Below are 27,236 nucleotides of genomic sequence, written 5' to 3' on the forward strand. Positions count from 1 at the left end.
CGAAGCCGAAGCCGGCAGTCATTCCCGGACCTGCTCCGCCGGCCACTCACCCTCTAGAAAGGGAAAGGAGCCCCTTCCTGAGGCAAAGGCTGCGGCTCCGCCTCTCCACCTGCCCCCGGGGGCTCTCTCTCCGCCCGGTCTTCCTCAGCTCCCAGCCTGTCCAGCACATCCGGTCCGTCCTCGAGGGGGCAGCCCCTTCCCCCCCCCCCCCCCCCCCCCGTGCTGCGGAGGAAGGCTTTTTGGGCTGTGACGCGGAGATCCAGTCCAGTGAGCGTCACTGACAGACTCTCAAGAGACCAGGGGCTTGGGGTCCAGGATTCTGCCCCGCAGGAGGCCCGGCAGGGCCCAGGCAGAGGATGGAGACGTGGATGTCCTCAAAGCCCCGCCTCCTTGTTTGTTACACCGAGAGACGCTGGCAGAATGAGCCGCCGTCCCGAGGGGACCCTGAGACTGGGCCACAAGCTCTGCAATACGGGGCGGGGGGCGGGGGAGTGAAGAGCGGGCGCCGCAGGCGGGCGGGCGGGAAGACAGGAGATACGCACACGTGGGTGCGCCCACGCAGGCGGCCCCGGTTCACAGCAGGGAGATTGAGGGGAGACTCTTGGTTTGCTTAAGTCGAAAGAAAGCAGCTGTTTCTTTTTTGGACATTTTTTTTTTTGTATTCCTTGAATGGGAAGAAAAAGTAAATAAACTGAACTGAGAGTAGACCCAACCCCCTCCTCCTTCCTTTCTGATGGGTCAGGCGTTGGGTGGGAGTTGGGCCTGAGAGAGACAGTCCCTGTAATTGCTAAGAGCAGGGCATTCGGCCCCAAATAAGGCTGGGTCGTAAGGAGACCTACCTGTGGCTTCAAAGTGCGCACATTCGAGGTTGGCCTGAAGCTGGGGGGGCTGGCGGAGCAGCTCGGTGTTCACCCGCGTGCCCACACTGGGTTAGCGTGGTCACAACCCCCCCACGTGTGGCTGTTACCCCTAACGCGAGGCGTGGTGAGGTGTCCCTCCCCAGGAAGCGGGCCGCGGGCCACGGCAGCTTGGCTGCATCCGCCACCAGCTCCGGGAGTCTGCTGACCCCACGGCCTCTGCACCAGGGGCACCTGCTGGGGAATTCTCCCTGCGGGGGACGGGGGGGGGGACCCAGGGAGTCCCTCCAATTGGCACGGGAATGCCTGGGAAGGGAGACCTGCCGCCTGCAAAAGCGGGGTCACAGGCTGGCTGGGTGTCTGTAAACCCCAACGCCAAGGCTCGCCGTGACATCCTTTTCGGACAGAAGTTCCCTCCAGAAGCACCCACCAGAGTGCAGAAGACGCAGCGGCACTGGGCGAGGGTGGTCATCTGCTCGAGCGGGTACTCCCCGAGGCACAGCTTGCACGACACCAGCGGGTCCAGGGCCAGGTCCCACGTGGGCCGGTACCACGCCGTGGTCATGGCCGGGCAGCCTGCAACGAGAGAAGGCAGGCCGTGGGGCGCCCGCTCGCTCCTGCCCGCCCCGGGCCGGGGGAGGGCAGCAGGCGGGGGCCGCGTGGCTGCGGACGGACCGCGGGCCTCAGGGCACTCAGGGGCCTCGAGAGGTCTAAGCCAGAGTCCCGGGCTTGCGTCTGAGGGTGACCCCTGCCCCATATTGCCAGTGGCGTTGATGTCTAATCTCCAAACTGCGGCAGACGCACCCTTCCCTCCGTCCCTCCGAGGACCGCCAAGGAAGGCGCCCCCCCCGCCGAGCCCCCAGCCGAGGGGGACAAAGCCTTAGCGGCCCTGGCAGCGAGTTTCTGTTAGACTAGCTATGGAGGGGATCGAACTGGTCTCCAGGCAGGAAACCGCAGCCGGGCCAGAGGGCGGCATCCAGGCGGGGACCCGGCGGCCAGGCTCCGCCCAGTGAGGGGGGAGTAAGAGGCCAGGAAAACTCCCGGGCGCGTGGGAGGGGGAAACTGAGACAAGAAAATTCAACGAGGCCAAACAGCTTGAGCAGCTTGCAGCCCGATGGCCAATCCAAGACCTTACCTCCCCTAACATGGGCACCTGAGAGTAAATGGTTGCCACCTCTCCCCCTGCCCAGAGAGCACACAGCCTCCCTGGCCAGACACCACAGGGCCCGGCAGGAGAGGAGGTGACACTGGGACAGAGGGAGCAAGGGACTCCCTGTCCGCCCCGCCCCCCACGAGAAACAGCTGCTCCCAAATTCCCACGCTTCCCCCCCCACAACGGGCTTCTGAAAGCTCAAGGGAAGGTGGGTGTGGGGTTTTCACCCGCCCCCTTCTCAGGCTGCTGGCCTGGGGGGGGGGGCAGTAAAAGCATGGCTGGAACCCAGTCCCCGTCTGCTTTGTGGCGCAGGGTACTCCCCGAGACCCCCTCCCCGCGCCCCCCGCCCCCCCGCCCGGTTCTCGTCAGGTCTGACGCTGTCTGAGCAGCTGGGTCTCAAGTGAGTGCATTTTCTGTTGTTAGAAAACAACCCTGTGACCCAAGTTCAGGTAAATCTTGAATTGGCTGGCACCTTCCAGATTATTTAAACAAGCCTCATTACATGACCTTACAACGAAGAACGCTCAGAGGACTCGGGGGTCACCCTGTTACTGGGGGTGCCGGGGGGACCGGAATCAACGGTCCTCACCTGCCTGAACGCACTTCGTGGATTCCATCGCTCTCCACCTTGGATTTATTCTTATGTCTGTTACTCTTTTAAACGCCCACGAGAGCTTTCTGGATCCTGGGCTCATGGGCCCCGATTTTGTTTTATTTTCCTTTCTATTTCCCTGCATCTTTTTTCCGTTTGAATCCTTAATACTTTGCTTGCAGTCCCATCTCTCAAGGCTCCGTGCGCAGAGGGACGATTACGGTGCTTTGTTGTTTTTGAAACATGGGGGGGGCGACGTTGTAAAGCGTCTGCGTGGCAGCGTGTTCTGGTGAACAACGGGCGCTGGCCCTGAGAAGGGTGCCACCCTCCGCCTGAATCGTGCGGCTTCGATGGCTTCAGAAGACCCTCGGGGCTGCGGGCGGCCCCCGGGGCCAGCGGCTGGGGACCGGCTGCCCCGTCCGAGAGCCGGGGAGGCGGGCTGTCATCCGGGGAACGGAGGCCCCGGGAGCGTGTCTCTAGGTAAACAGATCGCGTCCCGGGACCCAGCAGGCACGGGTTCGAACGCTCGCACAGCCGTGGCGCACGATTTCGGAGACGCACGTCCCCTTGCGACTGACGGTTCTCCTCCCCCCCACCCCCCGTAAACCCTCGCCCACGCGCCGGCGGCTGCCCTGCGGCCCTTGTGCTGAGTGAGAACTCACTTGACATCCCCGAGACCTAGTGCCTGCTTGGAAAGTGCAAGTCATTATTCTGGGTCGGGATGAAGGACTTGGACGCGAACTGCCACGGACCAAAGACAGGAGGAATGTTGTTGGGCAGAGAATTGCATTGAGAAACTCAGTTTTTGAGGCGGGTCAAGCTGATGGCCGTAATCTCTGGAAGAAGCAAGCAAAGTCTCCAAAAGCCTTTATCCTCCATCGGGCAGTGCGGTCCAGGACTGAACATTGTCCCCAGATGTGTTTCGGAAGGGCAGATGCCTCGGGCTCGCCCCTTCAGCGTGGGGTCCCTGAAGGCCACCGCTGCGACCGCTGCCTGTCTCTCTGCACCGCGGGTCCTGCCCGAGCCCCTCCCCGCGCCCCCTCCCCCAGGCGCCCGGCTGGGCCCCTTTTCCTGTTTACAGCTTCTCCGAAGACGTGACCCTGAGCCCGAGCCGCTGGCTTGACCTCTTGCTTCCTTTTTCAGTTTCCACTTGCCCAGGAGACTGAGTGGCTTCCCACTGCCCTTGGCGCGTGTCCACACGGCCCCTCACCCCCCGGCCGGCTGGGGGTTTCTCTCCTGAATTCTCGGAGCAGACCCCCTGTGAGGTGCTCTCCGAATCGTGACTCCAACACTGACAACAATAGGTCATATTTTACCAAGAAAGAGTGTCTATTGTCTAAGCCCATGGCAGACCTTCCTACACACAGGATGGGCCGAACATGGCTTGGTAAACACGAGACAGCTGCGAACTAGAGGCAGGAATTTGCTAAAAGGATCACAATGCACAATAAAAGGAAAAAAACAGCCTTTGTTTTCCTCATGTGGATGTCAAGTCATGTGAAACAAAAAACTATTTTAAGCACAGCTGGTCAATCACAAGTATTATTCAATCTAAGCAAAATTCAAAATGTTTCCGAGGCGAGTGGCTCATTCAGCCCGGGCTGGGGCAGCGCTCAGCGCCGGGCGTGGGGACGGGTGCGGCGTGCGGGCGGGGAAGCCTGGGGGTGGGGACGGTGCGTGGGGGGGGCCGCCCGCCCACTGAGAGAAGGCGCTCGCGTCTCCTGGCCCAGAACCACCCTGCCCCTGGGGTGCAGGGCGTGGACTTCCGTGGGTGCCTCTCCTCCCACGTTCACCCCTTCAAAGAAAGTAAAGGATGGGAGAGCAGGTGCCAGCCGGTCAGGGGCCCCCTTGCCCGCCACGACCTCCTCCGAACCTCCCCTGTTCTCCGAACGCCGGCTGGGCATCACCCCCGTCTGCCCCCCGCCCGCTGCCCAGCCCCGTCCTCACCGCTTGTCTGACTCCCCCGACTGCCCAGCCTGGTGCCCGGCACGCTGAAAAGTGCCCCCGCTTCCCGGAGGCCCTCGGCTGCCCCGCGTCCGAGCCTCTGGGGCAGGAGGCCTGGCGGAGGGGCTCGGCGTGCGCCCCCGACACAGCAGCCCGGTGTGGCCGGGGACTTGCGGGCACGCACCTGCGGAGGCAGGAACTCGGGCGGGGTGGGCGGCCCCCACCTGTGCTCGCTCCAGCCTTCCAGGGCTTCTCAGCCACAGCAACGCCTGGCCACTGCCGGCCTTCGCCTTCCCTCCCGAGAGCGCGCCCCGCCCGGCTCCGAACGGCACCAAAGCCTGCGGGGCTTCCCCTCAACACACCCATCGCCCCCCCAGACACAGCCGCACAGCCTGGGTGGGGCAGGCACGGGCCAACGTGGCCTGTTGACTCCCATTCACTCCTGTCGGTGACTCCCGGGAGGTGTGGCTTCCCGGTCAGCCCTTGGGTGAGTCAGCGAGGCGCTCCGACTGGATGCGCTGTGTTTATAAACACACAGCGTGACTGCTTCCTGTCTGTCAGGCACTACGGTATCCCTTTGAGGCATCACGTCATGCATCTGCACGTTCATTTCTGCTACCAGACCAGTTTTACGAAGGAGGAGGCTGAGGCACAGAGAGGATGCGACCCCTGCCCAGGCTCACCCCGCGCTGGCGCCTGGCCAGCCGTCTGCTTGACCGCCGGCCCGTCCTGAGCCGCGCGGCAGGCCCCTTCCATCCCGCCCGGGCGCGCTGAGAGTGGTGCTCTCCGGACCCGCGGAGGTGCAAGAGACACGGGCCCGGCCTCTGCCCCGGGAACCCGGGGACGCGCACCCGCACAAGCCCTGCCCACGCCCGGTGCCACGGCGGCACCCGTAATCCCCGCAACGCAGATGCCGCCGAGATGCCCGCATAGGTGGCCGGTAAACACCCCGCGGGTCCGGCAGAGGGTGGACACCCACTTGGCGCCTAAAGGAAACGAAAGGCCCCCTAGCCATGCAGCGCCTCCGGCCGCTTGAAGCGAGCCGATCGTGGAAGGCCGGAGCCTGCACGGTGCCCGCTCTCCGGCACCCCGGGAGAGGCACCGCGGCGGGGACAGCGCGAGGTCAGCGGTCCCCCGCGGCGCAGGGTGGGGCGGCCGGCAGAGCGCGGGGCGTGCTCAGGGCAGCAAAGTGCCCCGTGTGACACAGTAATGGTGGACTCAGGTCATTGCACGTTTGACCAAACCCACAGGAGGCGCAGCACGAAGAGTGAGCCCTCGTGCAAATACGGGGGGCTGCACTGCGTCCCCCCAAGTTCACGCCGCAGCCCTCTCCCGCAGCGTCTTTAGGAGGCAATTAGAGGTAAATGAGGCCGTAAGGGCAGGCCTGCAGCCTAACAGGTCCACGGCCTAGTAAAGAGGAGGATCTCTCTCTTTCTCCCTCTCTCTCACTCATGCCCGCGCACGCGTGCACACACGCACTCAGCAGAGAAGACCCGGAGCTCGAAGCCACAAAGAGCGTTCTCACAAACACCAGACCACGGTGTCACCCTGATCCTGCGCTTCCAGCCTCCGGGGCTGAGGGCAAAAGAATCGTTGCAGCCGAAGCCCCCCAGCCTACAGAATTTTGCTACGGCGGCCTGGGCTCACAAAGACAGCGACCGGCGGGCCGGGGAGAGGACGGTGTTTCCACGCAGGCTCCTCAGCGGAACCAAGCGCAGCCCTCGGCTGGGGGCGCTGGCGAGGCCGGGGGCTGCGCGCCGGGGACGGGGCATGCAGGAGCTTGGCCGGGCCCCCCGTGTCGCCGTGGCCCCGCAACGCTTCCCTGCGGGACTGTGCGTGGGCGCCCGCTTCCGCACCTGTATCCAAAGCTAGGTCTGTCGCAAATTAAATCTGCACGGCCCTCAAAGAGTTTATTTAAAAAAAAAATTCACCGTGGCGCCCACGGTGCCACTTATTCCCAAGGGCTCCACGACTTCTCCAGGCGACGCGGGCGTGAGGACAACCAAGGGACCCCGTGGCTGGCAGACAAGCGGGACGAGCCTGAAGAGGCCCACGTCACTTCAGCCGTGTGACAGCTGTGACAATAACACCGCGAAGGGCGGTGTCCCAGAGCGGGACGCCTGCCGTGCTGGCCCCGCCCCCTCTGTCCAGCGTCCGACCACCCACAGGGCACCGCCAGCACCGCCACCCTGGCCCCGCCCCTCGCGGGACCCCACAGCCCCCTGGGGCCCGCCCTGTACCCTCCTGATGTATTTATTGTCTCCCTCCCCCTCGAGACTGGAAGCGTCTAAAAAACCCCGTCAGAGAGGAAACAGCTCTGCCTCGTTCTCTCCGTCACTGCCGGGCAGCCAGGTAAACGAGAGCCCAGGCTCCGTGGGCGCTGCCCGGCTCCCCGGAGCGAAGAGGACAAGGTCTTCCGCGACGAGCAGTCGCGCGAAGGGAGGCCACACTCGCCCTGCCGCCGGTAGAACCGAGGGTCCCCCTCTACCTATGGCCTGATCAAATCATGCTGAATAGCGTCTGAGACACTCTGCCCTGGCTCTGGGCGTCCGCCCCGTTTCCTGCTCCGCGGCTCATCTGTGAACAGGGCAGAGACACGCGGTCAGCCTGTTCTCTTCGGCGACCTGGAAATGACTGGCCCTCCGCCCCAAGGTCAACGGTGGCAAATCCCGGATTCTGACCCGAGGCTCCCGGCTTGGGGAGCCGGTTCCCCCGGCCCAAGGCGGCCCCGGACCGGCTGTGCTCACACGCAGCCCCGCGGCCCTGCTCCACGCTGCCGGGCCGGGCGGGCGACGCTCCCCGAGCTCAGCAAGGCTCCCTCCAGCCCCTGCCCCGGCCACTGCCTTCAACACACACGTGTTCATCTGGCTGGTCCACCTTTGGGACACAAAAGAGGCAGAAGGGCCACCTCAGAGAAAAAAACGCCATGATGTTTTTACCGCAGGAACAGTAAAGGCGCGGTGTTCCGCGCCTCGGAAGACCTTCCGCCCCACAGGGCCCTCCTGCGATGAAATGCGGCGTTCTGCCGGCTGGTGGCACTGCCAGACCGCTCAGGGGGCTGAGGTGCTGCAATCTACCCAGCGCGCGCCTGCCCCGATGAGCAGGGGGTGGCCCACACAGACAGCCCCGCTCTGTCCCCCGACGGCAGATGCAGGAGGCCGTGGTCAACAGCCAGGAAAAGACCTGTCCTCCCTTGCAGGGCTCCCCATCTCTGTGGGCAGAAGGCTGCCCTTGGACCGGACTAGAGGGCACTGGACAAGGGGCGTGGCCAGGACCACGAGGTCAGCAAGGGTCCAGCCCAAGCTCCGTCCCCCCAGGCCACGGAGGCTTCTGTCTCCAACGTCGCTCGGCCCACGTGTCCCAGCCCGAAAGTCCTATCCCAAGAGGGATCCGGAAGACACCGAGGCTGCTCCCATCTCTGCCTCTTCTGACGCTGGCTGGGGAGACCCCAAGTGCAGACACGCTCCCTAGGTGGAGAGACGTGACCCCGGCGCTGCTGCTGGCCCCTCCCCATCCCCCTCTGCCCCCAAACCCCGCCCATCCCCCACCCCCCAGCTAGACGACACGGGCAGCTCTGCTCGATGCAAAACCAACGACAAACTTACTCAAGATGAGTTCCGACAGGACGACCCAGAGGCAGAAACAGAGCTTTGACTTAACGTTCGCAAACGCCGAAGGACACAGACGGGCGGGGCCCCACGCGCAGACCCGGGTCCCGGGTCCCCTGAGCTTGAGGCTTCGTTCGAAGCCCACCCTCCAGGGAACTGTCATCCGATACCATGACGCAACCTGTCCTGAAGGGAAACAGAGACGCGGACCTCATGTTATTCCCAAGAAAACACCCCCGACAACCTGGACACACCTGTCTCCCCGCCAGGAAGCACTCCTGCTGAGGGTTCCCGCCATAACGCGGGTCTAGGAAACGTGTGTGTCCCCGGCGCCGCGTCACACCGGGGTGTTTCCTCCCCGGACCTGGGCGTGCTGTCCCCGAGTGTGGCGGTCGTGGAGGACAGACGTGGAGCCGCCACAGAAGTGTCTCAGGGAAGCTCGCGGTCGCTAAAATCATAATGGGTCTAATGGGACTACACTCCCATAAGGACGCAAAACGTGTAGGTCACCTGAGAATCGTTAGTACAGAATTACGGCACCAAAAGCGATCGAATGCGCGAAGTCCAGCCGCTGTCCTCCTCGTACAGGGGCCATCGCAGGCCTCTGGCACGGCCGCGGCCCCTCCGGAGCGTCGTGCTGTTCCAGAGGGACGCCGGTCCCAGGTCTCCGGGGCTGCGCAGCCTCAGGCCCCCTCGCCGAGCCCAGGCCCCGCCCCCGCCTGCTCTGCCCACCACCTGCGCAAAAAGGACAAGGGGCGGGGGGCTGGGGATGCGTCTCCGGTTCCCCAGACGCCCGCATGGCGGCCACGACACTGTTTCATCAGGCCTCCCCAGCTCCCTGACTCCCAGGGGCTCCCCGGTGACGCAGGTCGCATGCAAGCTCCTCGCCCCTCACCCCCCGACACTTCAGGCCGCCTTCCGCTCTTCCCTGTCCTGTGCGGCGCTGCCGCGCTCTACCGCTCCCCTCGCTCAGCCTGCAAGCGTATGCTCTGCCTCCCTTCCCAGAGCGCGCTCCTCGAGGGCAGCGGCGTTCGTCTGATTCGCAAAAATCACTTTTGTATCCGAAGGGCGCAAAAGTCTCGGGCCCCTGGAGCATCATTAGTCTAGAATCACGGCCCCGAAAAAAGCGGAACCTGCTTCGTCCAGCTCCGGGTCCTGGCGCCGAGATGCGCCCTGAAAATGGGTCGGCACAGGTCACGTGACACGCCACGCTCGCCGGCGGGGCAGAAGCTGGGGGGATGTGCTTCCAGGGACCGGTCCTCAGCGACCCTAGAAGCCCCCTGGGACCGGGAGGACGGCACGCCCTGTGACATGGCCACCTGGTGCCCTGCTCTGAGAGACGTCTGGGATAACGTGCAGGCGACGCGGGGTGTTTCCCAAGCAGGTGGCTCGCCAGCTCCCAGCCACTGGGTGTGCCTTTCTCCGCCGTGAAATAAAAACGCCGCTGCGGGCCCAGTAGCTTTACGTGACCATCGCCCAGAGAGAGACTCGGGCCCCGCCACCTGCTGTGCGCTGCTGCGGAAGCTGCCAGCCATCTCTGCCCGGCACCCGGGGCGCCGGCCGCGGCCCGGCCCGTTCCCCGCCCCGAGCACCCTGCACCCGGCTTCACGTAGCGGGACGGTGACAGGGTTCGCGCTCTGCCTGCGAGACGGACCGACCACTCCCTGGACGCGCTGCGCCCCGGTCGTGGAGGGACCCGTGGACACGCGCGGCTGGTGGCTGCCTGGGACAGAGCACGTCGGGGAGGCCGCGGTTGTCAGGGGCCAAAGGAGGGCTACGTTCTTGGGTCAGGTGATCCCAGGGCCGGGAATTTATCCCTCGAATTAAAAACTGGGAGCGGGAAACGGTTCACAGCAGCAGGTTCTGCCACGTTGAAAAGGCCTAAGGGCACCAAGGTAATTTTTGAAAAGGGAGAGCCAAGCAGGAAGGACGGGAACATGGGGAAGTGCGGGCCACAGAGCGACGGTTTCATTTTTAACCCAGAGCCTGGGGAGAGAGTTGGGGCGGCGGGGCGTGGGGGAGAAACGGGCGCGCTCCGTACGTGGGCCTCCGCGGACAAAGACGGGGGACCCCCCACTCGTAAAATCGGTCCGACAAACGAGGAGAAGTGACGTTCTTCCTGCAACATCCCTCCTTACAAATAAATTTCGGAAACTTCTTCAGCGCCTAGGAAAGTCAAAATAAATACCAAAATGGGGGGGGCGGGAATGACCTTCTCCCAAAGGGCTAATCTCTTGAAAACAGAATTTGGGGAATGGGAAAGGAAGAGCACAAGCCAGGCACTTTGTTGGACAGGCCGCAAGGGACACCCTCTTGGGAGCGGCCAGCCTCTCGGGTAAAGCGGCTCCCGAGCCAGAGGCCCGGACGGGGCGGGGCTGCAAGGGACAGGGTCCGCCAGGCAACCCAATCCCAGAGCCCCGTGCCAAGAAACAGCGGTCTGTCCACAGAGGAGCCCAGCTGGGGCTGTTTCCACGCAGCGCAACCCACTCCAAAAATTCTTCGAAAAGGAAAAAAAAACGTTACAAAGATAGGAAAACATGCGCCGTCTAAGAAGGGGTGCGGGGGTGACATGGGAATTATATAACATCCCTTGGGTGGCTTGGGGGCGGGGGCCGTCGCCGCCCACGGTTTGCCAAGTGCACGAAGAGGCGCGGCGGCGTTCCAGGCTGCCCCTCGGCCTCGCGGCACAGCTGCCCTGCCCAGGAGCTCGCCCGGCCCCCGGCCCCGGCCTGCAGGAGGGAGGCCAGGCAAAATGCCGGTCCCCCGCTCGGCTCCGGGGGAGCGGGCGGCTCGGGGGGGCCGGGGGGGCGGCAGCCCCATGGCTGAGGCTGCTGCGGCCTGTGTGAGGCCGGAGGGACGCCCCGGGCGGCCTGCGCCGAGGGGCCTCAGGCCCCTCCTCCAGCGCCCACGGCTCTCGCGCACCGTGACCTGGGCTGCAGGCCTGTCTGCACACCAGGGAGAAGGGACCAGAAAGACAACTGCATTCAAAATCGGCCAACACAGGAAACCTAGAAATAAACCCTCGGTACTTCCTCTGCCCACAGCAGAGACCCATTCAGGCCTCCTTCGAAGGCAAGGGCGCGGGCTGGGTAAGGGGGAGCGTAAGCCACGCCGCAAGTGCAGCAAAGCCCGAGCGAGGGGCAGCCGTGGGCGACGCGTCCCAGCCTCCTCCGCCGTCGCCCGGGGACGAGCAGCGGCTGCCAAGCCACCGCGCTGAGTGGCAGGGCCCGTGAGGAAACGGGGCTCTGGGTTGCCAGGGCAGCTCACGAGGCAAAGGACGCTCAGCCCCAGGCGACAAGCTGGAGGGAGGGGCCTGCGAGAGCAAGGGGTCAAGGAAAATCCTCGTCCCTCCCTCCCGGGGCTGCGGGGGCCCCCCTCCCCGCCCCCGGCGCTGCACTTCCTTCTCTTCCATCTCCACCATCACGTCCCCAAAATCGCTGCCTCTGTTACCGTCGCAACATTTGTTATCTTTCCGCACCTACGCTGATCAGCCGGGGTGAGCACAGGCCCCAGGCCGGCGTCCCTGGGCCCAGCCCCGCCACGTCCGGGCCGACTCCAGAGCCAGGCAAGGGAAGGGACATTCGCTCCCGCGCCATTCACGGGGGCCTGGAAATGGAGGGCGCTTAAGAGAGCCCTGCGCAGCCCCCCGCCCCCCTCAGGGCGGCTCCTGCCACTGGAGAGGAGGGGAGAGGCTGGAGCCCGGCAGGCGGCCACGGACTCAGAAAACAAGATGCGAATCAGCATTTCTGTTTCCCTACACTGGCCAGATAGTCTGCAAAGTGCACGCGCTACTTTGCAATGAGAAAAACAAGTAAGAAAAACGTGGCAAAGCAGAACACATCTGGGGAAGGAAGGTAGAGCTGAGTGTGATTTCAGCGCACACAAGTCCCCGTCTCGAGTGTGTGTGCGTGTGTCTAACAAATGCTTCTGTGCCCTCGAGCCTGTGTCGACCGCACTTTGGGGGCAGTATGTGTAGCACAACACTTCCAAAAGGGACGCGGTCACCACGGGGTGGCGACCCAGGCCAGGCAGGTGTGTGCCAGGAAGGCTCCCGGCAGCCCCCTCCCGCCCGGGGCTTCGAGCGCCGGACCTGGAACCTGGCGGCCTGCGGTCGCCCCTCCGACCCCAGACTGGGGGAGGCGAACCACAGGCGTCCGCGGCCTCCCAGCGCTGGGGCTGGACATCCGAGGTCAGGCGTGGGCCGGTCGGTCCCTCTGAGCACCCCCCGCACCCAGCGTGTAACAGCCGCCTTCTCCACGTCTCTCTTCCCGTGGCCGTTGCTTTTGGCACGTCCGTCTCCAAATGTCCCCGTTCGATGGCAGCGCCTGGGGCCTGGGTCAGAGCCCACCCTCACGACCTCCTCCTAACGTGACCCCCGTGAAGGCCCACCTCCCAACGCATGCGCCCGGGGTGGGACTCCGACCGGCGAGTGTGCGGGGGACACCGCCCAGCCCCCGACGGGACTGACCTCAGAGGGTGTGGTGAGGGCGAGGCACGGTCACAGGTGTGACGCTGCGCTCGGACACGGCCACCGCTCCCCCAGAATGGCCACCGTTGTCCCCGTCACGCCGAGCGCGCCACCCCCCGTGACGGCTGTCCCAGACAGGGCGGGGGCGTCAGGGGCAGGGCACCCAGGGCACTGCGGGCGCCAGGCCGCCTCGTCCCCGAGCCTGAGGCCTCAGCGGACCGGCAGGAGCCCGCCCGCCTCACACGCTCGCTGCCGGGAAGTGGGGTGGGCTCGGGGGGCCCCCGGAGGGCGGAGCGTGACGGCCACCCATCCTGACCTTGGAGGACGAGGCGCCCAGGCCACGGCGACGAACCCCCCAGGGTCAAGGTGCCTCCTCTGTCCTGAGGGAGCGTCTGTTTGTTTTCCTAGCCATCGCAGCTAAATAAACTCACAGGTAATTCGGGGTGCTTTTTTTCGTACGGTCGGAGAGAATGACTGTTCTCCTGAGTGTGCTGCTCCCTGTGATGGGAGCGGGCTGGCCAGGGGCGGGGCGGAGCGGCGCGTCCCCAGCGCCCGGAGCCCTGCGAGGGAGCACGGAGCCCTCGCTGCGGCCGCGGCCACGGGACGCCTTCCAGTTACCGCAGCAGCTTTCTGCGCCCCCAGAATAAACCCGGAAGAGCCAGGTTTGCCCAGCGCAGGCGGCGACCGGCGGCTGGCTGGGGGCCGTGCCAGCCGGGAGTTTGTTCTGGCGCGCAGGCGGCCTGGCTCACTCCGCGTCCTAAATGCTCACCGTCCGCCTGCTTCGCCCGAAATAAAATAAAGAGCACTCTGCCAGCATATTTTACCTTGTGAGTCACGACGAAGGATATTCTTGCTCTGTATTTTTTTAATGTAAATAAGGAAAGCCAGAAGTTTCTAGAACCTGTCTTCCCCCCTTCCCAAGAGGGGCTCAGCCAGGGGAAGGACGTGGGCAAAGGCACAGGGCCAGGGGCGGCGAGCATGGGCTGGCTGCGGACCGCAGGCCCCCGGCTCTCTGCCCCGTCTGCTGTCTTTGCAAAAAGCTGTCTCGATCAGTAACACCCCGTCTTCCTATAAAAACGCCACTTTGTTCCGGGTCCCAGTCGTGAGGCCCTGGAGAGCCGCCGCAGCAGCGCGCGGGAGGAACGCACGGTGGAAAAGCCACGAAGAGCACAGCTCGCAGAATGAGGCGTCCGTCACGAGGGATCCGCGGCCCTACGCAGAGATGCCCACAGCTCGTTGCGGCGGTGACCCGTTTCTGAAGGCATCGGTGCTCCTGGAAGCGCTCGCGGGAGGCCCGCCAACCTGCAACCCCCCACCCAGACGCGCCCACGCTCCGCGCACAGAAGTGCCTTCCCATTCTCTACTCCCAGCAAGCTCTGGGGCCTGCCCGCGTTGTGCGCGTACGAAACAGAAGTCCATGGAAGCCTCTCTCCTGGGCGCCCCCGCAGCAGATCCTGAGAGGACGCCTGCCCCTGGGGGGGGGGTCCCAGGAAACCGATAGAGACACACGAAGGGAGACGGGCCAGGGGGGCAGCCAGCACAGGTTCGCCATCAAGCAAGTGCCCCGGGGGTTAACGCCACTTAATCTGAACCGCTGGCGACCCTGCCGATAGTCACCTGTCCCAGAGGCGAGGCGGGCACGCCTCCCGCCCGCGTCCCTTGTCGCCGAGGCTGCCGCGGGGCGGGGGCGCATCTCCACGCTGGTGCCCGCGGGGCCTAGGGGGGGGTCTCGGGCAGAGACAGCCCCCGCCCTCCCCTCCCACCGATAGTCCTGAATTTCAGAAACGCCAGGGAGGCGGCGGCCGCAGGCAAGGGAGGCAGCTCCTCTTAGCTTCTGCCTTAAAATACTCTTTTCCTAACGGGCTGCCGGGACGTTCCTGGTGGCTCGGGGTTTCTAGGCGCAACCCACCCTTCTCCCAAAACAAACCGCCAAGCAGAGCTTTTATCAGGTGCCCGAAAGGCCAAGGCCAGTTCTGCCAACCGGACGGCGTTCGGTCCCCGTGACGTCGCTGGGGGTGCTGCTTCTGCCCGCCCCCCACCAGAGGGGAAGGAAAACACCCAACTTCTGCAGGAGGACCCCGATCTGACAATACTCAGAGCTCCTCTGGCCAGTCCTCCAGGCAGTTTAAATCACCTGCATTTCCTGCTCAATGTGTCCGTGAAGAAACCAGGCCAATTCCCTACCGCACGCGACCGGGCACGTGGCAAGCGTCTGCTGAGGGGACAGCGCCTCTGAGGCAGGTGGGTGGAGCCGGTGTTTGGGGGCCGGGGTCCTGCGTCGGGGCCCCTGCTGAGCCCGGGGCAGGCAGCTCCCCGTCCCGGGCCGCTGACCGTGCAGTTGATAAAATGAGCAGCACAGCATGGACGCAATGGCGCTGGACGGGCCGCCAGTCCCTGTGAGCCGCTTTGCCTAGTGCTGCTCGCACGGCCATCGCCACAGGCTGACGGGGCAGCTGCTCCCCGACCTCCCGGCGAGGAGCCTCCGAGCACACACCAGGTCGCCCCCAGACGCGCATGGGTTTAGTAAATAACGGGGAGCCCTCCACGTGCCCCTCCAACACCACTGTTTCCTCAAGGCGAGGGACGGCGGGGGGTCCGGGGAGGACAGGGCACCCCCTGCGGCCGCACCGGGAACGTGACGGAGGGGGTGCCGTCCACGTGGAGCCAAGAGGCCGGAGAGCGCGGCCGCGTGCGAGGGAAGGGGCGCCGGCCAAGGACCGGGCGGGGCCGGAAAGCAGCGCGAGGCCTCGCGGGAGCCGCCACAGGCGAGACCGCCCTCCTCGGGACTCCCGTTCCTTAGGGTCGTGGGTCTCGGGAAATGCAACATGAACGGCGTCCTCAGCGCACGCGGAAACCTCCAGGGAGGGGGCGTCCACGTCACACACCTTTGCTCCCCCACAAGCCCCGCCCCCCCCACGCAGCCTGGCACACAGGTGGAGTGAGCATCCTGAGACAGGAGATGCGCTTTCATAGGATGTCAGTCTCAAAACTCAAATGCCTCCCTCGGAAACCGATCAGCGCGGTCCGCGTCTGGGCACAGCCGCGGAAAAGGAACAGTCTCCACAGGAATCGAATTCCAAGGGCGTGACCAGCGTTCCTGCAATGCGCTCCGGGCAGCGGGAAACCCCGGCTGACCCCGCATCGCACTTAGAAAGAGGAAGGCGTTTGTCATGTCTTTTCTGATTGCAAAAGTATCACATGATGTTTTAGGGGAAAATACAAGAAAAGGCATAAAGAAGGCAAACGATAAGTCCACAAAGCCGGAAGGACATCGGGCCTGGGGATGGGGGGCAGGTTTCTTTCAGACGCCAAATCAGGGTTGTTTTCAAAGCTTTTCTCAACGCCAAACCCCCCAACACACCCGCACCGGCCTTAATTGGCATCATGCTGACCAGTGACTTCACACAACCTCTTCACTGCCAAGGTCAGAATGAAAGGCAGCCAGCACTCGGCTGGGCTCTTCTTTCAGGCTCAGGAAGTAAACAAACCACTTGGGAACGTGAAAGGTGCTCCTGAAGCCAGGCAACAAGGCTGCTGGCCTGCCCAGGGCTCCAGCGCAGAGACGCACGGCCACCCCGCGGCCCACACCCTCGCAGACGCTGCGGCGCGGCCCCTCCTCGCTCAGGTGGGGCAGCTGAGGGCGGGAGGGAAGACCTGGCGGCAGGCAGGGAGCAAACCCAGGCGGCGAACTTCAGTAACCCCGTCCTCACCCTCGCTGCTGAGCCAGGGCTGCCGAGGCTTCGCACTCCAGACTGGGTCAAGCTTCCTCTCTGATGTGTTCGGTCATCACTTCCCATAACCTGTCCTGGTTACTTTCACCAGCTCGATGGAAAAGTAGCACTTAGGACCCAGGGAAACTCGCTCTGACTCAACTTCTCTAGCAAGACAACAGCGCAGACCCCTTCCCCTCCGGCCAGCCGGCCGCCAACGGCCAGAGTGAGCCGGGCTGGGTGCGGAAACAAGGAAGCAACGCGGGTCCCGCCCGCCGACGCGGGCGCCCCTGTGCCGGGCCCTGCGGTGCCGAGTCCGCCCAACGGCAGGAGCGACGGCCCACGCCCGCCCTGACCCTCCCAGGGGAGACGCGAGATTCAGCTGAAGCTTCAAGGAGCAAAATCTGAAACCACGCAGGGTCCTTGTCCGCCTCCCGCGGTGTCCGCCCGGCGCCCCTGCAGCCGCGGCGTTGCGTCCCAACCTCTGGAGTAGGACAGGCAGCCTGTCCGCTTCTCTGAGGTCCTTAGACACGCAGAGCGCGAGGGCTGGGAGGCCTCAGGAAGCAAAGGGGGGCAGAGAAGTGCCGTGGAGCAGCATAAGCGCGGCCCGAGGTCAACGGCCCATTTCTCGCCCGACGGCTCTCGGGGATGCGGGGACCTGGGACGCCGGCCGGCCTGGCAGGCCCTGCTGCCGGCACGGGAGCGAGCGCACGGACGCGGAAGTCCTGGCTTCTCAAGGAGCCGCCGAACGACTCTGCGAGCGTCTGTGCTCGCTGTCCATGCGCCCATCCACCTGCTCTCCACCGCTTCCAGCTCCTGGCAACCCCCGGACCTGCCCCGGGAGACCAGGTGGTGACGGTGACCGGCCTTGCCAGCCCAGCTGGCCCCGGCCCGGGAAGGCCATGGGGACGTGGGGTAGAAGGGAAGAGGTTCTGAGGCCCCTGCTGCAGCTCAGACCACGCAGGGTATCTGACTCAAGGGGAAGAGGTTCTGTCCGACAGCAGCAGCTTGTGAACGCGTGACCGGCGTGTTGCTCGGGCCCCTGCGTGTCTGAAGCCCTCCGACCGGCGCCTGCCCCTGTGAGCCGGCCTTGGCGAACGCCACCACCCTGGCGCCCACAACCACACAGCAGGAACAGGCGGCACGCGTGCGTCTCCGCACTCCGTACTTTGAGGAACACACAGCCAAAACGCGGGTAAGCGACACACGCGTCGGGGGCCGGGCCGACGCTGAGCGTCCCTATCACGGCCGGGCTCCGGCAGTGCCCGCGGGACGGGCGCCCCAGCAGCCGCCTCGTCGGTGGCCCCGGGGCCGTCCTCCAGGCTCCCCGGAGGCGTCGGTGGGCGGGGCCTCCTTCACTGGGCCGCTGTCCTAAATCGCGGCCCTCCCTTCTCCTCCGCGGGGCGACCGCCCGGGCTGGAAGAAGGTGCGAAGGCCCGGCCGCTACGTCTGTCTGTCTGTCTGTCACAGCAGTTAGGGAGTGCGCAGGGTTTGTCTTTAAGTCGTCCCTTTTGACCTTCTGGACCCTCCACCGGCCCTCCTACGGGAGCCGCAGGGCCGAGCGGACAGCCGGCCAAAGGGGTTGCCGGGCAAGGTGGAGGGTGCCCTGGGAGTGGGCGCAGCTGGTGCCCCACGGAGGCCGCGATGGCTGCCGTGCGTCCATCTGTCCCCCTCCAGGGCAGCGGACCCAAGCCCTCCGGTGGCCCACATGCTTCTGGCAACGTCACCCTGACCCCCGACCCCAGGCTGCACGGCCCAGCTGGCTCGTCCGCCGAGGCAGGCCCCCGCGGCGGGTCCCCGGAAGCAGGCAGGCGGGGAGGGGGCGGCGGGCGGGGCTCAGAGACGCCCCCGTCCCCCCCGGGACAGGTCGTTCAAGAGTGGAAACGGGGGTGGACGTGAGGACACCCGCTTAAAATGACAGCATTTGCGGAGCTGCCTTTCAGCCCGTGCCTCCGGGAGAGCTCAGGATCCCAGAGGCGGCCCAGGACCCGAGTCAGAGCGGGGACCGAACAGCGTCCTTCCGCTCCAGGGACACCGCGGGGGGCCGGCTCCAAGGGACCGGTCTGCGCCCGGACAAATCTCGGACAGACGTCGCAGGGCACGCCCCTCCCCCCGCGGGCCCCGGTAGCGCCCCCTGCCCCAGGGCCACCCATGCCAAGGCGGCAGCGGCGAGACCAGGCTCCCCGAGGAGGCCCCGCTCCGAGCTCCGTCCTGTAGGCGATGTCCGAGCGCGCCCAGAGCGGGGAGTTTTTGCAGGGCAGGCCACTCTCGCGGCAAATGTGCGCGCGGGGCTTGCCGACCCCGGGCGCTCTCCCCCCACCCCCCCGCCAGCGCACACGTGGCCTCTGCGGGGAGCTCATGCCAGCCGTGCGGGGGGACATGGGCTCTGACAGCGGCCAGGGCAGGGCGCAGAGGGGGCTGCCCGCCAGACGGCTCTCAGGACGGGGCTCCTGCAGACGCCTGACCGAGGGAGGCAGCGGCCCTTGAGATGCCCGTCCCTGGACGGGAGCCGGGTGTCTGCTGGGGCCCAGGCGTGGTGGACGCTCGGCCGGAGCGGCCGCAGGGGTGCAGGGAGAGCCTGAGTTTGGCCCCTGAGGCCCCGGGCGCGCCTGGAGGGGTTTGGAACAAGGAGGAGCCCCCGGCCTGTCATTTCAGAACGGGCTCTGCGGCATCCTGTTAGAGCTGCGTGTGGCAGGTGCGCGCATGGAGCGGCCCGGCTTCGGTCCTGTGTGCACACGCGCGCAGGGGCCAGCTGTCCGAGGACAGATGGGGTGGGGACCGCGAACCCCCAAGCCTCCCAGAGCCTGATGCCGAGGCGGAGCCACGCCCCAGGCGCTGGGCCGCTCCACAGCATTTCTGAGGACCCGCCTGCGGAGGCTGGTGAAATGGAAAGGTTCCTGTCTCAGGCCCAGCTGCGGGGGGGGGGGGTGCATGGGCTCCCGGATGGTTCCACAGGCCCCCGGGGCCCTCCTACCCCCATCTGTAGACTGGGGTCAAGGACAACTATCCTGCGTCTCACAGGGTGGTCACGGGGTAGAGGAAGGGGCCTACACACACGACGCGCCAGGGTGCCGGCCACTCGCCATTCGGCCGGGACCGGAAGGCTCCTTCAACTCAGAACACCCGGGTCTCCAGCACAGCCGCCTCACAGCTGCTTCTGGAACCTGCCCCGTGCCGGACGCAGAGGACAGCGAGGGCAGGAGCCACACTCGAGGAGGGTCCCGGAGAACAAACGGCTTTCCACAAAGGACAAACCCCAGGCGGGAACGGGCCGGTGGGCAGCCAGGACTCCTCAGAGTCCGGCACCATCCTCCATGAATCAGACCCCCTAACCACGCAGTTGGAGCCACTCTGGACCACCGCATAAGCCTCAAAAAGGTTCGGGGGTCGCCTCGGTGTCAGGGGCGCCAGAGGACCCGCAGCCACGCGGTCCTTTTAGAGCTTCTCTGGGAGTCGTGAGCGGATGGGTTTTGTGCCCGCCCTGAACTAGCCAGCGTTTCGGTGAGCGGACTATAGCTGCCAACACTCTCCCCACTGCGGGCGCGGCTGGAGGGGGCAGGGAGGGGCTTCGGAAATTTACGGCACAGAAGGAGCGCGAAGTCTGCCTGCCTGCAAGAGTCCACCCCTCTGTGGCCCGCCGTGCGAGGACCAGCAAAGGTCCCTGACGCAAATAAAAGGCAGAGACCGAAACGAGGCTTTGTGCCTCCCTGTCACCGGACGCGCAACAGGCTTTTCTACCGTCCGAGGCCGCTCAGGGCCAGCAGCAGACCCGGGGCTGGGCCTTAAGAAGACGTGGCAAATGGGGCTCCCCCAAGCCACATGTCTAGACGTGACCTGGATTAGAGGGGAATTGTTTTAGGTGGAAACGTGTGAACCGCTGGCTCCCTGATTCCCTCCCCAACACACGCCGCAGCTCTGCCCGGGGGGAAGCACCGTTCGGGCCGACAGAGCTGCGAGGCACTGATATCTGGCCCCGCCCCAGCCGGCCGGTCGCCCTGGGGTGGCCCGTTTCTCCTCCGCCGAAATGCCGGGGTTCCGTGGAGCTCGTTTTGGGGGCTCTGTGGATCCGACTTCACTCAGGGGCCCGGCGGGGTGGGGCAGGCCGCGCGTTTCCCAGGCTTGCTCCGGGCAGAGCCTGGGCTGGGTTCTGGTTCTGTCTCCTTCTGAGACGTGGGCTTCCGCAGACAGCTCTGAAGAAAGGGTCCCCGCCCCACCCGCCCGCACTGCCGCTGTGGAGGCTGCTGCCCCACGTGCGCCCGGTGCCTCCTTCGAGCCCAAGGCCTGCAGTCCCGCAGCCTCAGGCCCCTGCGGCCCCACCGCCCAGCACTCAGGAGAGAAGGGACTCTGCTCGCACCCTGACCGGGCCGGGCCACAGCCACGGACCCCCAGTAAACACACCTAATAACGAAACGCTCCCGCGTCCCAGAATTTCAAGTCACTGAGAAAAGAACAGGACAAAGGTCTCTGGACCTCTTTTTTTCTGTTTGTTTGGCGAGGGGTGGGGGAGGAGGGTGTGGATCTCTTTATGAATGTTGATACACTATAAAATGAGAGCCATAATAAAACTATAGAAGAAAAATCTAAAACGCCACGTCGACAGTAACGAACTCGAGCGTTGTCGTGTGGGGTCTCTCTGTTTGTACAACGGGAGCAGGACCCCTCTGTTCACACGCAGGTTAAATCTGGATCCAGTCCAGATCGACCGGCCAGTAGTATTTCTGTGGACGAACACGTGCTGCGCCCACCTCGTGGGCCATCGACACAGCGGTCACGAGCACCTTCCATCGGCGAAGGGTGACAGCCACCCCCGGCGACGCTCCCGGCGCTGACGCGGGCGTGGAACCCGAGAGACCGCCCGCGTCTCGGGGGCGACAGAGACCGAATTAGTTCAAGGCCAGAGACACCTGCTGCTCGCTGTGGTATGAAGTGGGTTCCACAAGGCGACTGAAGCCCCATGAAAATACGGAACCAAGCCCAACGCAACAGTCAGCGCACCTGGCCGACGCGCATCGCGGCCAGGGAGGATGCGCTCAGGCTCCCTGAGAGGTTGGGATACTCATTTCAGCCTTTGTATGTCTGCGTGGTAAAAGTTCAGCAGCTCCACTAAGAGAGGAGACACAGAATACACAGCGGCCAAATTGTGAGAGGAAGAAATGGAATCGGATTACAAAAAAACAAAGATGTCCTTTCAAAAAAAGGTCAGAAAAAAATCCAAATTTATTAAAGATCATAAAAAATAAATGGGTGGGTTAAATTTGATAAGCAAAAGAAAGAATATTAAAACTGTAACGTGTAAAACCGAAAGAGATCGAAACGACTGGAAGTCGAAGGACAGAGAAAGGTGCTCCAGAAAAACACCGACCGAAACCAAGCCGTGGTCCAACACGTACGACAGTAAAAGGTCTGTCCATCGCAAAGCTATACAAACCCTAGGTTTATGTACATCAAGTAGCTTCAAAATATAAGACGCTAAAATGACACAGTTACTGGAAAATGGCAAAGACACCATCACAGTGGGGAAATTCACTATTTATTGCTTAATACAGCAAACCTGCGAAATTTGTAAAAATCTAGATGCTATCGAAAGCACTAGAGTAACCACATAAACTTAATGGACAATGTAAATCTCATAATCAACAAACTGAGAATTCACGATCTTCCCCAAACTAGGCAGAACATTTGCAAAAACTTACATTACACAGGAACATAAAGAAGGACTCACCAAATTTCAAATGGAAGGTGTCATATGGATTCTGTATTCGGACATAATGCAATTAAGATCAAAATCAATGAGGAAAAGATTTCGAAAGAATCTTATCAATAACTCTCAGGTTTAGATAAAAATGAAGAACTTTAAATATCTGATGAGCTAAAAACGAATGAGAACATTATTTAACAAAATCTGTAAGATGCCATACAGAAGTACTGGGAGAGAAAGTCGTAATCTTAAATGTTTATATATTTTTTTAAAAACCTAAAAATTACTGAGTTGTCTCTAGCTGGAGAAGTTAGACAAGGAACTGAAGAATAAACACAAAGAAAGCAGAAGGAAAAGTCTATGACAGATAAAAACAAACAAAAATAAAAAACAAAATAAGATAAAGGGTCAATAAAATCTAAAGTATTTGTCTTTGGAAATAATAAGGAAACAAACACTCTCTGGTCAAAGAAGAAAAAAGAGGTATGACTCAAATAAACTATACTTGTAGTTAAACATATAACAGGGATTTAAAACTAAATGAATAATTCTATACTAATCTTAAATTGTAATATAGGAGACAATGAAAATACTCCCAGAAAAAAATCTAATTTAAGAAAACTGATTCAAAAGGAAACAAGAGTTCAAATAATTTTACAAGCCTTGAAAAAACTGGATAAAGAGAAATCTTCCAATAAGGAAGTGACTAGGCCTTGTTTTCAGCTGAGTAAGACCAACATTTCAAGGTCAGATAATGCCAATCGTACAGAAAATCCTGCAAGGAACAGGAGAAAATAAAAATAGGAACAAGAAAACCTCCCTCTAAATCAGACAAAAGCAGTTAAAGGAAAACTACAGGCCAACCTCACTCGTGAGTAAAGAAACAAAAATTTAAAACAAAATAAAAGCAAATAGAACCCAGATGTTCATCAGATGTGTACTGCGGAAGAAAAATGCGTAAGGCCGAGCAAGCGAGGTCCGTGCTGGGAGTCCAGCGAAGCCCACCCCCAGCATAAGCCACGCGCGGGATGTCACGGACGAAGGCGGGCCCACGCAGGCGCAGGCACACTCACGGGCAAGGAGCGGCCTCCGATGAAACGCAACGTGCCTTTATGCTTAAAAACATAACATACGACTCGGCGAAACAGAAACGGAGGGAACTTTCTTAACCTAATGAGGGGCCTCTGAGAAAAGTGGCAGCAAACACCATTCTTCGTCCGATGGGAACATCCTTTGCACAAGTCAGGAGAGAGGAAAGGGTGCCTTCTATCGCGTGATTCCACCTTGCGCTAGACAAGAAAAACTATGAGAATTGGAAAACTAAGCAGTAATTACTCACGACTGAAGGTTTTAACATAGGAGGACCCATAGACAAACTCCTACAAACACTGCATAAAGATTTAGTAACCTGGCTGGATGCAGGAGCAGGCTACAAACGGCAAGGACATTGTTTACACCCCAGCACAGGCGCCCCAAAACAAAGGTGACTCGGAAGGAACAGAAACATCGCGTGTACCTAGCAGCACACCGAAGGTAAGTCCGCGCCACAGAAAAGCATAGACGTTCACCCCGAAACATTGATGAAGACAAATATATGGCGAGTGATGCAATATGGCAGGTAGGAGGGCTCAACATAAAAACAGTCCGTTCCTCCCAAAGGGACCTACAGATTCAGTGCAATCCAAGCAAATCCCGCACCGCTTTGTTCTGTTTCTATAGCTGCTGGTGCTGCCTCATTAACTAACATTTCTCGAGACGAGCGGAAGCCCACGCGCAGCCCAGCGTCTCTGAGTGACGGGGAGACGTGCGGGCCACGCGGCGAGGCTCGGTGGCGGCGGAGGTATTAGCACCGCGCTGCCTGCCGCTCTGGACACCCCGCGTGCTTGACCCTTCAGTACAAAGGACATCCTCCATGTCCTGTCCTGTGAAGGAGCAGGCACCTTCCTTAGACCAGGCATTTCCATTTACTCTCAATTCTACTGGGAGCTTTTCGACCCCCAAACAAACAAAACAAAGTACCCTGATACGCGTTCCCCGGCCGAGCCCACCTTCAAAGATCACAAACTAGAGCGTTTCCCCGACCTGGGCACAATTTTTACACAAAACGTCCTGTTTTGCGTTGATCCTCACATTCAGCTCTCTTACTCGTTCAGGGGAGCAATCCCAGGGTGCTCTTCCACCGGATTTTTCCCAACTCCACACCGCACTTGAGTTCCTTTCAGGGGGCGCTGGTGAAGAGGTTACACGCTCTGGCGTTCCCTTCCGAGAACACCATGCTCTTGACCTTGAACCGGGCCAAGAGGACCCAGAACAAAGTCACAAGGTGCACAGACGCCCCGCGGCCACGGGCAGCTTCACTCCCCGCACCAGCCACGCCCATCGATGGACTTCACGGCGCCATTCCTAACCGCGGCCAATAATTCGCCACACGTTAGCAAGTACATAGGGCCCCTCCCACGGCGGGGCCCAGTTCCTGCTGTGGCTGAAGACGCCTTCAGAAATCCGTAAAGCGCCAGCCAATGCCCCAAAAGGGGCTCTTCCGAAACGCCCACGTCCAGAGATGGCCCCTTCCCGCTGCCACCACCGCCATCCCGCCGGGACCCCGCAGCGGCCCTGCAATCCTACATGACCTCCGCTTCGAGCCAGACAGCTTCCAGGGCCCCCTCACCCTCCCTGACTTCCCGGTGCTGAGAGTCACCTCCTGAAAGCCTCCCCCCGCCCCCGCCCCGGCCTTCCCCAGCGGACAGGAAGCTCGTAGGAGACCTGAAGCTGGCACCCGGCTCTTGCTGCACCGCCAGGGCCTCGAACAAGTGTCTTTCAGCCTTAGTGTTTCCAAGCGGATGATGGGAAGAACAGTCACAATCGCAGTGCTTGGTGCTCATGAAAGTTTGCTTATAAACTCCACGGCAGTGAACAAATGGCAGCTATCGTAGTAAGCAGCTACCTTTAATAACTCCATTTTTTCCCTAGACATTTGAAGAGTAGCTTCGGGAGCCTCAGATTAAAACCAAGCTCCTCCGGGGCTGCCCCCTCCTCTCACGCTGTGACGGAAGACATCCCTTGGCCAGATCGTCCACGTCCCTTGAGCCCCCCCCCGGCCCCCCCGTCACCAGGGTACCCCTCCTCAGAGGAGAAGCCTGCACAGCCCGCAAAATGCAGCCCCCTGTGGGCAAGCAACGCGGTTGGCCGTCGCCTCGCTCGCATCTGGCGGTTCCAGGGTCCAGCAGCGGGGCCACCACACCCACGCCTTCCCCTCCGCCCCGCGCCCCCCGGGGGGGGGTGCAGCCGATCACACCACTCGCCCTGAGTTCCTCAGCAGCCACTCGTGCCTGAGCACCTGCCGTCCAGACGCTGCTGTGCCCCAGGAGAAACGTGTCCATCCTTCCGGCACGTCCGACCCTCCCCAGGGACTTCCTTGCAGGGAGGCAGGGGCACATCGCTGACGACGGAGGACTCCGGGCGCGGAGGGCGCGCGACACTCCCACGCTCCCGGGGCAGGAAGCGGCAAAGCTGTGCACCCCACTGTCTTCGGAGCGTCCGGGCGGCGGTGGCCCCGCCACCCCACAGCGCCCCTCACGGGCTCTCTGCGGCCCAATTAGAAGTGGACAAAGGGCTTACAAAGACGTTTCCCCAAAGAGGACACGCAGGTGGCCGACAGGCACAGGAAGAGAAAGAGGCTCAACGTCACTCATCATCAGAGAAACGCAACTCAAAACCACAATTAGACGGCACCGCGCACCTGTCGCCACGGCCGCACGCACACGACAAGCGCGAACCAGTGCCAGGGACGAGCGCGGAGCCCTCGTGCGCACGCTGACTCGTGCGGCCCCTGCGGGCAACAGTGTGGGGGTTCTTCAAAATATTAAAAATAGAGCTGCCCCACACGCCAGCAACGCCACCTCTGGGCACACTCACAGGCACATCCACGCCTCCGCGTCCACGGCCGCGAAATCCACAGCAGCCAAGGCACGAACACTCCCTGAGCGCCCGCGGACCGGAGGATGAACGAGGACAGTGCGACACGGGAAGAGCGGGTCACTGTTCAGCCTTTGAGGAGGAGGCAGCCCTCCCACCCGCAACAGCGGGGGCGACGGACCGGGCACGCCGCAGCCGGCAAGGAAGGTCTGGCTCTCTCGGTGCTTTGTTTAGTCCCGCCCCCACCTTCACAAATGTCACGGCTTCTCCACGGGCCGCAGGGCAGGCTCTAGCTCCCAACACGGAGGCCCGTCCCCGCGGCTCCGAGGAGTCTGTCTTCTCACCTCTCGCCGGCCTCCTCTCCTCTGCGGGCTCCGGAGGGCTCAGCGGCCAGGGCTCTGCTCACACTCAGCACCTGTTTCTCGTCCCCTCGGCTCTGCCCTGTCCCGTGCCCGCAGCTTCCGCTTGTGAACGTTAGAGCAAAACATCAAAGCAGAAACACCCACCCCCGCCGCCGTTTCCTCTTTCCTCCCTCGCAGCCCAAGCACGTGACCTTGCAGGTGAAGGTCTGCTGCCCGGCCTGTCTGGAGAAGGCCACCCTGTCCTAGGGGACAGGGACGCTCTCTTCTCTGACCTGCCGTCATCCCCGCTGCTCGAAGCCGGGAGGCGGGAACCCCAAGATCGCTCACGGGACGCTCGACAGCAGAGCCGAGGTCAGCCCTTTATGAAAATGACCGAGACTCACAAAAAAAACAAAAAAGTAACAACAACAACAACAACAAAAAAAACACAACAGAGAAGCTGCCACCAAGATCAACGTTGGAGGTGCGGTGGCCGTGGTTCGTTTTAACAGAACCCCCAGACACGCGTCCCAGAACGGCAACCTGAAGTGTTCTCGCTTCTAAAACTACGGCTGGCGGCACCGCCTCGCCGGCCCGGGGCTGAGCGCCCCGGCAGGGTGCGAGCCTGCCCGCCCGCTCAGCATTGCCGACGACCTTCGCCTGACAGCTTCGCGGGCCAAACCCGGAGTCGCGGCTGTCCTGGGTGGCCGTCCCCGAGCGGACGCCAGCCATGCGGGGTCCATGTTTCTTCACTGCGGATTTCCTCTTTTACCCGTGATGTTCCCCACGCGAGGAAAAACAAAGCAAAATGAAAAACAGACCCAACTGTCAGATGGCGCTCCTTCGATTGCCGAACTGTGTGCCGGGGAGCGGTGTGGCTATATCCCTGAGGACTGCTTCTCTGTAGAAACCCTCAACCCTTAGTGCTGGGCTGGGATGTCATGTTCGGG

General features: G+C 62.4%; 1 protein-coding gene across 1 annotated transcript in view; it reads right to left on the reverse strand.

Moving 5' to 3' along the window:
• RNF144A (ring finger protein 144A) overlaps positions 1 to 27,236 on the reverse strand; it is a 63,083-nt gene that overhangs the window by 15,746 nt on the left and 20,101 nt on the right. The window contains exon 2 of the mRNA XM_054566645.1: positions 1,288 to 1,433. Within this exon, the coding sequence (XP_054422620.1) occupies positions 1,288 to 1,422 (135 nt within the window). The 5' untranslated portion in view covers positions 1,423 to 1,433. The remainder of the gene's footprint in view (positions 1 to 1,287; positions 1,434 to 27,236) is intronic.

Source organism: Pteronotus mesoamericanus, unplaced genomic scaffold (assembly GCF_021234165.1).
Source record: "Pteronotus mesoamericanus isolate MK-2021 breed Mesoamerican mustached bat unplaced genomic scaffold, CSHL_Meso_final contig_101, whole genome shotgun sequence".
NCBI classification, from domain to species: Eukaryota; Metazoa; Chordata; class Mammalia; order Chiroptera; family Mormoopidae; genus Pteronotus; species Pteronotus mesoamericanus.